The 13,497-nt window shown below is 38.1% G+C and overlaps 1 protein-coding gene across 27 annotated transcripts in view; it reads right to left on the minus strand.

Moving 5' to 3' along the window:
* LTBP1 (latent transforming growth factor beta binding protein 1) overlaps positions 1 to 13,497 on the minus strand; it is a 460,290-nt gene that overhangs the window by 88,996 nt on the left and 357,797 nt on the right. For all 27 annotated transcript variants that reach the window (XM_086327488.1, XM_086327485.1, XM_086327484.1 and 24 more), the window contains 2 exons: positions 9,835 to 9,957; positions 2,907 to 3,032 (listed from right to left, as the gene is read on the minus strand). In XM_086327488.1, coding sequence (XP_086183614.1) covers positions 2,907 to 3,032; positions 9,835 to 9,957 — 249 coding nt within the window. The remainder of the gene's footprint in view (positions 1 to 2,906; positions 3,033 to 9,834; positions 9,958 to 13,497) is intronic.

Raw genomic sequence — 13,497 nt, forward strand, 5'->3', positions numbered from 1 at the left:
ACACAATCTCTGGCTAGAGGGTGTAAAGGGGGGTGGCAGGAGGAGAGGAACCACAGTTATGAGAAGAAAAGAAAGAATTACAGAAGTGGAAGTAAATAAAAAGGGCCTTGCTTCCCTGTACTTTCCTGACATTCACAGGTAGGACTTGAGGAAAAAAAAAAAACTCTGTGAGTTATAGATTATACATGACATGCAGTACCCTGTACTTTTTTATATCCTTAAATAGAACCATGCTATATTATTTAAATACAAAAACATAAATTTCAATATGCACTATTTACTTATTTATCCCCGAATCTCTTCCTGGAACGTAGGTTCCATGTGGACAAGAACAGGGTGTGTTTCGCCCTCAGAACACTAACAGTGCCTGGCACGAGATAGACACTCTGTCACTGAGCAAATGAATAAACAAATAGCTGCACACCCACCACTTACTTCCTATTCCAAGTTCAACTGACACTTGTTCTTTATCTCATGTGGGAAAAACAAGATGCTTCTTCATCCTCTCCCGCATACGTGCTCCCAGAGCAGCATAAGAGAAAGGATGGAGCCAGGGGTGGTGTTTTTATTTTCAAAGACTCGATCCTGCTCCTTGATATCTGAGACAGTTGATATTGACAGATTGCCTCTTCATTGTGGTTCAGTATCTGTGAACAGATGTGGACAACTCTCCAAGTCATGGGGGATTAGGGAAGGGCCCTCCTCCCCTCAGCTGGGCTGGATTCCTTCAGCCCTGCTTGAAGCAAGGTATGCCAGCCCTCGTGTCCATGTGGCTTCAGCTGCTTTAATTAGAAGTTAGGAGGTAAGCTGATGGATGGGCACGAAGCAAGAGTGCCAGCCACTTCTCGGTGTTAATTCAAATCCCATACACATCAGCTCCATAGCTAAATCCCAATCACAAGGACTGGCTCCGTCCTCGACCACTGCCAGGGGTAGAATCAAGACGTATTGCTACTGTCACAAGTTTCAAACTAAGTCCAATGAAAGAAAATTTGAGCCAGTTTAGTCTATTGGATTAAGACCATAAAAAATGAAAATCTCGCAAAGCCTATTCAAGAAAGAGATTAACATGCCTAATAATGAGGGGGCTTTCTAGTTATACTGCCAGGTATCAGCACAATATTCTAAAGTATCTGCTTTATTACATTTGTAAAAATTGTCCAGATTCTGGAATAAAAAATATGGAACAAGGGTCAAAGACCGTATACTAAAGTACAGGAATTTACAAAGCCCTAGAAGTTTTCTAAAAACACAGTTTAAAATTCAAATCCCCGCCAAGTAAATGCCTAAACAAATTAGAACTGCAACTAAGTCACAGTGATTATATAACTCTTGAGTTGCAGAAATAAAGATTTTAAAAGACACAGATTTAAAGAAAAAGTACAAAAGAAAAAACAAACATGAGTATGTTTATACTGGTATATGGCTTTGACTGGTGAGCACTTGAAATAACTTATACATTTTTTAAAAATACAGTTTTTGCATGGCACAGCTACTGGTATCTGTAACTTGGACCATTTCTCAGTTAAGGAAGACCTTACTAGCCATGTTTTACAGCTAGCTGAAGAAGCAAACCTGCACCCTTCTAGAAGGCAGGGAAATGAACATTCTGCAAATTTCATGTCTTCAGTCACTCAAGTCAGCTAGCACCCTATCCTCTCTACCAGGGAATTCTGTGATTCCCCCCAGAAGGCCGGCATGCATGCTCTTTCTTATGAGCTCTAGTCTCAGAGCTCTAAATATAAAATTAATTAAAACTCAAACCACTGAAACATGGAGTAAACCTCTCATGGGCATCTTCTTTATGATGTTTTTCTCCATTTCCCCACTTTTGATCACTTCCAAACCCCTCATAATCTTTAAACCCTGCCCTGCACTATCTTTGTTTCACTTGAAGCCAAATCTGGCATTCATGTTTTGTCTACTCAGCAGGAGAGCAATTTCAACAATCTCCTGCTTTTTATAAGATCAGTTTATTCTTCTCAATAAAATAATTTGTTTCAGATGAACCTGTTTGCCGGTCCGCGGCTTGATTCCACTGTGGTGTGAGTAAGGAGAGAACACACTTCCTGCTCCACTCCTTTTTAAAAGCAAAGACACTAAGTCCTATCACAGGCCCAGAACAGAACTTTCATACTTCTTTAAAACAGAGCTGGGTTTTGATAACCTAGATTCTCAAAGGGATGGATGAAAAATTACGATTACAGGACTCTTCCCAGTTTACTTTTATAAAGGCTCAGATGAACTATTCTTCAATTTTTAAGTCATCAAGAATATAAAGCTTATATATATAACCAGTGTTGCAGCCCTGCAAACATGAAGAGGTTGCCAATAGGAAGCCAACATATTATCTTAATGTCTTGCAACTTAATTTGCTCCTAGGATATAATAAATACTGAAAGGTAGGAAAATATACTGGTTCAGAGCAAAGGATCTTAAAGGAATAACTCTGGAAAATTTCTGCTGACAATGGTACAGAGAAAAATCAAGCAAGGCATGCTTATATACAGAATGATACAGATGATCTATACGAAACATAATCAAAATCAACAGAGTCTTGGGTTCCATCAGAGGTGTTGCTCCATTTTCCTTTCTATCTCCCACATGCACCTAAAATCACCACCTCCTGCACATTTTGACTCATTAATTCAGTACCAGTCATGGAAGCACCTGTGAGTATTTTCACCATTATAATAGCAGTTTATCCTGTCTGTAAATCCTAGCCACCTTGAGCTGCATTTCAAGGAGGGGTCCCCTCAGTACATATGTGCTCCAAGGCCTTAAATCATGAGTGCCTGTCAGTGTCTCAGAGCCTGTGCTGATTAAAATAGAAATAGAAATTAAAATAGAAAGGCATCTCTGCTTTATCATGCAATAATTACATGAGGTCTTATTGGTCGTCTTACCTTCACACGTGCGTCCATCTGCAGAGATTGAGAAACCCTGTTCGCAGATGCAGTGAAAAGAACTGTCTGTGTTTAGACATTCTCCATGAGGACCACAGAGTCCGGGTTGTTCACATTCATTAATATCTGGAATCAAGAAGAGTTCCACACACTTGAAAAAAACCTGTTTTGCTTTCTAATGATATCAGATAAGACGGGAAGCAAAATCTATTACAAAATGGCCAGACGTGTGTTTGGTGGCACACTACACCATTCGTATACACACCAGACCACAAGACAAGCTGGACTGTCAGGAGAGAGAAATTACCTGGGTTCAATCATAGGAAATAGCCAATGTTCACCATTTTTATCCTAAAAAAAGCAAGTTCATAGGTTCAAATCAAGGATACCCTTTTATATATATATATTGGAGGCTTGAGGGTATCTAATAAATTAAGTCTTTTGTGAAATATTCTTCAGTACGAATACTGTGTTCTCCTTCATCTTCTTTCACCACCATGAAAACAGCTCTCTTGTGGCCTGTATGTCTTCCCAAGTCCATGCCTATCCATCCCTGGGAAGTGAACTTAAGGGCAAGGTTGGACATGTCTCACAGTATTTAACTCAAAAATGTCACTTCTCAAATGTCTGAATATACAAAGGAAATTGACTCCAATCTATTTCACTGAAAATGGATACAAGAAATAAAGTACAAGAAAAATGTGGCCTTTAATATTCACACAGCTTTGTGATGATGAAATTATGGATGAGCATCCAGTGCAGTACTTAACACCACCAAGAGTCAGAAAAGTGGTAACGATCGCTACTAAGACTCGTGTCCAATTCATGCTGTAGCTGTGTTGCCCACTGTGTGTTGATCCTCTCATACTCTGCTTGTCCTCAATGAAGAAAGATCACGCTCCCTCCAGCCAGGGTGATGATGTGCTTCTAAATGCTAATAATGCAGGAATTGTTTGGTGTCCACGAAATGTTCTTTCAAAGCAGTCCTAATGATGCTGGCTAAGAGCACCTGAAGGGGACAATGTAAGGAATCATGGAGAATGGCTCACCTAGTCACGATGGTGCTGACTCACATGACTGCCTGCGTGCACTGCATCTTAACTGCTGTTTGTCTCCTCTGTGTCCCTCTTACACTGACTGCTTCTTCAAGAGAACTTCGTATTTTAACTCTGAGTCCACCTCCCAGTACAGCAAGAGAAGAATGTATTATGAATACTTGTTCACCAAAAACTCTCAGTTTTGTCCATTCTGTTCTAACTGAACAGTGGTTGATTAAGGTTCTCTTAGTCAACTGGAGTCATAAAGGTATCCCATGTCCTAGGCACCATCCAAGCAGTAGCCCTACTAAGGTCATTTTCCTGTCTTTCTGAAGTCATTTCTTACTAACGGGGTCCTCGGGCTTCCCTGGTGGCTCAGTGGTAAAGAATCCACCTGCCAAGGCAGGAGACATGGGTTTGATCCTTGGGTCAGGAAGATCCCTTGGAGAAGGAAATGGCAATCCACTCCAGTATTCTTGCCTGGGAAATCCCACGGACAAAGGAGCCTGGCGGCTACAGTCCATGGGGTTGCAGAAGAGTCAGATATGACTTAGCGACTAAACAACAAACAAGCCCTCAACACACCATCTTGAAAGTCCATCTTTAATGTGGCACATACATACAACGGAATAGTACTCAGCCATTAAAACAGAAGAAATAATGCCATTTGCAGCAACATGAGTGGACCTAGAGAGTGTCACACAGAGTGAAGTAAGTCAGACAGAAAAGGAGAAATATCATATGACATCTCTCTTAAGTGAAATCTAAAAAGAAAGGATATAAATGAACTTACTTACAAAACAGAAACAGACTCACAGACTTCAAGAATGTTCTTATGGTTGCCAGGGGAAGGATGTGGGCAAGGGATAGTTAGGGAGTCTGGGATGGACATGTACACGCTGTTATATTTAAAATATTTAGAATGGATAATCAACAAGGACCTACTGTATAGCACATGGAACTCAGCTCAATGTTATTTGGCAGCCTGGATGGGAGGGGAGTTTGGGGGAGAATGAATACAGGTATATGTATGGCTGAGTCCCTTCAGAATTCATCTGAAACCATCACAATATTATTTGTTAATCGGCTATACCCCTATGCAAAATAAAAAAACAAATTTCAAGTCCATCTTAAGTTCAATTAAAAACTTTTACTAATGGTTTCCTAAAAGATGGTTGAGTAGGCAGGGGCCCATACTGTAGAGAAGCTCACAGTATGATAGGGGAGGCAGAAACCAAGACAAATAACTATAAAGTTGAATGGGAGCATGGAAAACATACATATGACAGGCCTTTACAGTGACCTAGAGAACATGCTTAGCCACCAAGCTGGCAGCTCCCCTCCTCCAGAGGGTCATTGCTTTCCCTGTATCCAGGGTCTCCTGGGGCTCTTCCTCATGTCTGTTCCTCTCACCGTGTAACGGGAATTCTGGCAATATTACTGATTTAGCTATCTGAATATTAAGTTTGAACTCTTTACCCTTCCATCTGCCATATATTTCAGGCCAGTTGGCTTATCTACTGCTGAACCTAACTAAGAAATCAAGCGGGAATTACTCATTTTCTTAACAACTCTCCCATTCTGGTTATTGTCACTAATTTTAAAATATTTCAAGAAAGAGCAATGAATCATTTTCTACTTTACTATTTCTTAATATGATGCCACTCTGTGAAATCCTTCCCTTCTTTTGTAAATTCTCTGGTATCCTCTATGTTTGCTATCTACTGAAAATATCTTAGATTGTAATCTTTCCTGAACTCTGACCTTCTTTTACCCGTTAGCACTACTCTTTCTTTACAACCTGCTGCCTGGAATCCGTTGCCCTCCACCTGGGCAACAGGTGCCCTAAAGTTCCACTGGCCTGGGGAGCAAGTCCAGGGTCGCTGTCCATCTTGTAGAGCCTTAGAGGTTATCTAAGACCACCTTCTTACTTTACCTATGACTCAATGTGACCTTTTCAAAACTGTCAGACTTTGCAACTTTGCATAGGGAATCGTGTGCATAAACATTTTTGCTTCAAGAGAAGTCACTGATTAACAAATAATTGTCTAAAAAGTCTATGACAGGAACTGTAGACGAATTCCCAGACTTTTTTCCAGGAAACCACCAAGAAAGAACAACATGAATATCTGGAACCAGAGAAACATATGCATTCAATTTGGGTTGTACTTATTGAGGCATTTCTAAACTATGCTGCTAGTAACTCAGCTGAAAGTCAGACTATATTTAAGTTGGGTTTCTTTCATGGGTCCGAGATTCCACAGAAATTCACAATTTGGCATGTGTAAGTCAAACTGTGAAACTGAGTATATTCTGAAGCTGAAATGTATGCCGCCACATTCCTAAAGAGACTATTAACATAGAATTCCCATGCTGTCTGTGTATCATAATTAATTGTCTTGAGGGAAGAGATTTTTACACTTTCAATTGAAAATGCCTTCCTGAATATGGACCTATCTTTAGATTATTAGGTAAGATGTAAACTTAATGCCTATCACACATTATTTTTCAAATATGTTCCATGATTATTCACATTGTCATAAATTACGTTTTCAGCATTAAACCAAACTGAAATCTATGCCCACATACAGAATGCTGACATGATCATGGGATTAAATAGAAGTAGGATACTAACTTCAAGCGGAGTGAAGGATCATAAACCTGCCTCCAGTGATGTGGCAAAGAGAGATGACTCAAAACAAGGTCAGTGCACAAGACATTATAAACAGCCTCTAATCAGAGTAGGTGGGTGATGGAGCAAATTCATATACTATTTTTCAAATGGTGCTATATCCCACTGCAGGAATATTTTTCATTAATTTGGATATAAGTTTTTCAAGTAGACATATTAGTTTATTCTGGAAATTGGGAGTCACCAATGTAACTGAGAATAAAGTCAATTTAATAATGATTTATAGTCAATAAAACATCATATGTTTGAAGCAGCCACATTTGAGCTCCTAAAAAATCTGAAACACAAATTTAATATACTGAGAGAAGACAGTATAATTAATTAATCAGATGACTAAATTGGTTTCTTATAATTTAACTCTAGAAGTACATAAACTTTGCAATATGAACTCATGGTCCATTTATATAAGACTTGGTTTTACTTCTATTTGGTCAAAACTTTATGACAAGAAGAAACAAAAAAAATTATTCCTAAGCCCAAATGTCTGTAATAAAAACAGGATTCAGAGGTTTAGGGGTATCTCTTGGCATTTTTATATAAATCAAGGTTCTATTAAGATTTAAAAGTCCCCCAAATGGAAATACTGTCATAAATTTACAATTCAAATCTTTCTTCTCAATTGTATTAAGTCCAAACACATTTAGTTTCTGTATTGGGAACACTGAAAATTTTAAGTTTACCTTGAAGGTAAATAAATATATACTCTCTAAGGTGCATGCTGCAGAATATTTACATCCTGGGATCAGTAAGGGCATTAATTTTAAAAGATCTTGAGGCAAAGGTCCATGTATTTTATATCTCAGGGACACAGAGCTGAATGTAGATAAGATACATAGGGTAAATATTCTAGAACCACAACTAAGAGAGTAGACACCATATTCCCTTTTTTAAGAATACTGTGATTTGGGACATGTGAGAGGAATATAAATTATGACAAACCAGAATTTTACAAGTCACACGTGTCCAGGAACAACAGATAAAAATGACTCCAACAAACTTTTATTTATATGTAATTTGGGCTATATGGAGATCAGCCCTGGGATTTCTTTGGAAGGAATGATGCTAAAGCTGAAACTCCAGTACTTTGGCCACCTCATGCGAAGAGTTGACTCATTGGAAAAGACTCTGATGCTGGGAGGGATTGGGGGCAGGAGAACGGGATGACAGAGGATGAGATGGCTGGATGGCATCACCGACTCGATGGACATGGGTTTGGGTGAACTCCGGGAGTTGGTGATGGACAGGGAGGCCTGGCGTGCTGCAATTCATAAGGTTGCAAAGAGTCGGACACGACTGAGTGACTGAACTGACTAAACTAACTGACTGAGTTCCATAATGATGGAGGAACAATAAGAAAATTTATCCAGTATTATAAATAAATAAATAAGAGAACAGGTAAGTGTGAGTTTTCAATGGAAAAGGGCATGGGTTTACTAAGACTAATAATTATAGGAAAATTTGTGGGGTAATTAGGTGTAGCTAAAAATGTTGGAAGAAATGTGACTTTTTAATCACAACATAAAAAATAACTCTATGCATTATATTGGGGGGAAAAAATCACTGAATCTGTCTGCTTTCCTTTGGCTATACATGTAACAATAATTGGCATGGCAATGTAGAGAAAATAAAGGGGAAAGATCTTGGGTTCAAATCTCAGTTCAATTACTTCTTAGTGAGGAGCATGCTAATTAACATCTCTGAGCTTCCGTTACTCAATCACAAAATGGATAAAAGTTTCCTCCTCGAATCTCTACAAATCAAGTGAGGTAATACAGTAACTGGCACACAACAGGCATTTAGTTAAAGCCGTGTTGTGATCAGTGCTATGATCTTATTAGTACTTGTGTCCACTGTACAGTGAGTCCTCCTTTATCCCCAGAGAACACATTATAAGACCCCCGGTTGGATACTTGAAATTATGGATAGTACCAAACCATGTATACACTACTTTTTTCTTATATATACATATAATAAATTTTAATTGATAAATAAGGCACAGCAAGAGATTAACAACTAATAATAAAATAGAATGAGAACAGTATACCAAAATAAAAGTTATGTGAACACAATTTCTCTCTCTTTCCAATTATCTTACTGTGCAAGTTTAATGCCTTTTTCATCTTATAAGGACTTAGCATGTACTGTGGCCATGACTTTTGCAGTCTGAGGGTCAACAACAAAAACAGAACGAATTTCTTCTCCTCTCTTCACAGTATCACAGATAAAAGATTTGTTCTTTTGTTGCCATTGATCTTAGCAACCTTAAAATAGGATTTTTTTTTTTCTTAAGAACTTTCACTTCTTCATTAAAAGAAAAAATACCCTATGGCTTCTTTTTGGTCTATCCAAATGGTGTGCATCACTACCCTTGTTCTCTGGAACCATTATGAGGTAAGATAAGAGTTGCTGGGACACAGGCACTATAGTACCTCAACAGCGGATCTGATGACGGTAGAGATGGCTACTAAGTGACTAACAGATGAGATGTGCTGCACAAAAGGATGATTCACATCCGGAGCAGGATGAAGCAGGATAGCATGAGATTTCACATACTCGTTAGAACAGCAAGCAATTTAAAATTTGTGAATTGTTTCTGGAATTTTCCATCTATTTTCAGACCACAGCTGACTGCAGGTAACAAACAGCAGATAAGGGGAGGAGGACAGCTGTTGGGGAGATCAAATGTGATAGCACTTTGCAAAAATATAAAATTCTGTCCTCTGTAATTATGACCAAATTATTAATAAGGCTTTTTGGGGGAGAAGGAAAGCTAGATACTGAGTAAAAACAGGGATCAGGAAAAACAAAAAAGCAGAAACATGTTATGGGACAAAATGAAATAGGCCCATGAAGGATATGTAAAAATGAAAAGGTAACTTAGAATGAAATACCAAGGCTGGCCAATGGAAGGAAAGTACAGCAAAGCACAGGTGATCACAGTTACCACAGAATCACGCAAAGCCAGGACACAGTTCCAAAATGCACGAGTTTTAATTAGTTTGGTGCAGTGCAAAGCAGGAACGTCCTGTACTTGATGTAGACTCAAAAAAATTATAATAATACTTATAAATAAAATTATTAAAAATTTGCATAGCTCATTTATATATACAGTGGTAAAACCGTAAACTATTATCAGGAAGCAACACACAACTGAGTAATTATGTAAATTATAATTTAAAAAGCAGAGAAAGAAGTTTACCTTGACATCCTTTATTGTCATTTAGCTGGAATCCATCTGGACAAGTACATTCATAGGACCCTTTAGTATTAATGCAGTCTCCTCCCTGGCAAACACTCTTGTCCTCCAAGCATTCATTGATATCTACAAGTCAATTTACAAGACATATAAGACAAACTGTATTAAGAAAAAATTTTCCTTATCTTTACACACTAGACTCACATAAACAAACATTATTTTACATCTCTGGTAATGCATGATTTTAAATGAATGACTGTTTACCTTTTAGAGTTATTAAAAATGAAACATTTTGAAAGGATTTTAGCCTTTGAAGTTTGTACAATATAAATAGATGCTATACAAGATCCTGTATTACACATCACAGGAAAGATTTTAAAATATCTGGCATGCTCCCTGCCTCCAAAGAAAAATGATTGTACAAAAAAAAATCCCCAAATTGTATTATAAAAGTAAACACAAAAATATTGAGTTGATTTATAAGTTCAAAATAATTAAAGAATTGTCAAAGATATATGTCACAAGAATAGTACCAACTTCCAGAGTCACATGAATTTAGAGAAAGATACTGTGAAGATTAAAGGTAGCTTGTGTAATAGAAGGAACTTACTTGAAGCCTTGACAGCAGCGTGAACAGTGGCAGAGTGGTAATAAGAGGAGTTTTTGGAAGGCAACGGAATGAGCAAAATCAGAAGTCATTTACTCAGAAGTTATCACAAACAGGTATAATGCTGTCTGGACTTCTTAAAAATGTATATACTTGTAACATATGTCCAGCTAAAAACGGTTTATGTAAGCACTAATGAGTCTTGACTGTGAGCATGTAAGACAATTAATGACCCCACTCACTGCATGAACTTGAGGCAGATCTTTCACAAGGGTTGTTTATAACCTCAATTACTCCTATCAAAGTTCATTATTCCTAACACACTCCATGAGTCTCAATTCCGCTGTATGTGTAAGATTCAAATTATTAGCACTGAAGAAACCTAAAGGACAAAACCTTCTTTGTTCACTCAGAATTTGGTATGTTATGGTATTTCTTGCAAATAAGATTGCTACTAAAATACAACTGCACTCATTTTACATGCTAGCAAGGTAATGCTCAACATCCTTCAAACTAGGCTTCAACAGTTGTGAACCAAGAACTTCCAATGAATAAGCTAAATTTAGAACAGGCAAAGGAACCAGACATCAAATTGCCAACATCCACTGGATCATACAAAAAGCAAGAGAATTCTGGAAAAACATCTACTTCTGTTTTCATTGACTATACTAAAGCCTTTGCATGGATCACAACAAACTGTGGGAAACTCTTCAAGAGATGGGAATACCAGACCACCTTAACTGCCTCCTGCAAAACATGTATGCAGATCAAGAAGCAACAGTAAGAACCAGACACGGAACAACCGACTGGTTCAAAACTGGGAAAGGAGTACATCAAGGCTGTATACTGTCACCGTGCTTATTTAACATCTATGCAGAATACATCATGTGAAATGCCAGGCTAGATGAATCACAAGCTGAAATCAAAATTGCCAGGAGAAATATCAACAACCTCAGATATGCAGATGATACCACCCTAATGGGAGAAAGTGAAGAGGAACTAAAGCTCCTGTTTATGAAGGTAAAAGGGCAGAGTGATAAAACTGCCTTAAAATTCAACATTCAAAAAACTAAGATCACAGCATCTGGTTCCATCACTTCATGGCAAACAGAAGGGGAAAAAATGGAAACAGTGACAGACTTTATTTTCTTGGGCTCCAAAATCACTGTGGATGGTGACTGCAGCCATGATATTAAAAGACTCTTGCTTTTTGGAAGAAAAGATATGACAAACATAGACAGCATATTAAAAAGCAGAGACATCACTTTGCTGACAAAGGTCAAAGCTATTGCTTTTCCATAGTCAGCTATGGATGTGAGAGTTGGATCATAAAGAAGGCTGAGAACCCAAGAATTGATGCTTTCAAACTGTGCTGGACTTCAAGTGCTGGAGAAGACTCTTGAGAGTCCCTTGGACTGCAAGATCAAACCAGTCAGTCCTAAAGGAAACAACCTTGAATATTCATTGGAAGGACTGATGCTGAAGCTCCAATACTTTGGTACCTGATGTGAAGAACAGACTCACTGGAAAAGAACCTGATACTGGGAAAGACTGAAGGCAGGAGAAGAAGGGGACGACAGAGGATGAGATGGTTGGATGGCATCACCGACTCCATGGACATGAGTTTGAGCAAATTCCAGGAGATGATGAAGGACAGGGAAACCTGGTGTGCTACAGTCCATAGGGTCGCAAAGAGTCAGACAAGACTTAGCGACTGAACAACAACTAAAATACATGAAAATGCCCAGAACTGAATGTGAAGACTGTTGCAGTCTATTCTCCTTGCTGTCTGGTTGACAATGTGGGCACATGGAATTAAGTATTTCTCATAGAATCCGAACAAGTAATTAACTGCCCTCTGTACCATTCATGAGGCAGATAAAAGAGAAGCACCTTATAATTTCACTCTATCAAAAGAAATTATTATGAAGTTCACCCATTTTCAAAGTGTTTCTGAATACTGATCCTAAAATGTAAACCACAGCTGATGTGACTGTCACAACTAAAATAGTTTACTACTTTTTTAGTGTTTTTCCAACTTCATTTAAGTGTAATTTACATATTACAAATGCTTCTAAGAGTCCAATTCAATGAGCTCTGACAAATGTAAACACATGCTTGTAACCACCATCACAACCAAGGCACAGGTATTTCTGTATCAATTTATATCTCTTAGGATCCACTGTTGGGTTCTTACACCATTGCAAATGCAACATTTTTTAAAGGAATGAATGAAACACCTTTCTAAGAACGTTATTCTGTAGTGACAAACATCAAGTCTGGAGACATTTTCCTTTGTCTTTTTGTCTAATCTCCATTCCTGTTAACCTTGTGCCTTGGGTGTTTGAACTGCCATCAAAGAGTCAGTAAAGGAAATATGCACAAATACAATTAAGAAAGATAATAGCACGGAGGACTAAGTGTCTCTTACAAAGCCTGAATGCATCAACAACTGGTTTATTCACTGGTTAACTGACCTTTGGTGTATCAAGATTCCTAAAACAAAATTTAACTGGGAAAAGGCTCTTAGATATAAATTCTGTGAAAATAATTCTTAAGACCAAACTTTCTGCTAATTTCATGATTTTGAAGTAGTTGAGACAAATGGGAATATTCTAGTCTACTGTTGGTGGATCTTTGCCATAAAACATATATTAAAGGAAAAATCTGGACCAACCATTACCAAAAAATGTACAGGCATTTCCAATGCCCCCAAAGGTTTACTTGTACCCCTTTTCTGTGTGGCTGCTTCTGGTCAGCGTAGTGTTTTTGAGTCATCCTGGTCACATGTATCAGTAGCTCTCCCCTCATCATTGCTGAGTAGTGTTCTGTTGTATGAATGTCTCCTGATTTGTTTACCCTTCTCCTATGCTGAGTACTCGGATTGCTTACAGTTTTGCTATTGTGACTGACATTTTTATTCATATGCAAATCTTTGTGTTAACATATGCTTTTCCTCGAGTAGATTCTGAGGGGTAGAATGGCTGGGCCACACAGTAGATTTAACTTCTGAAGTTGCATCGTTTTACAATCCCACCAGCAAGGTAGGAGAGTTCCAA

This window comes from Bos grunniens, chromosome 11 (assembly GCF_055505025.1).
Source record: "Bos grunniens cultivar Pamir isolate PY7600 chromosome 11, Bosgru_T2T1.0, whole genome shotgun sequence".
NCBI lineage: Eukaryota > Metazoa > Chordata > Mammalia > Artiodactyla > Bovidae > Bos > Bos grunniens.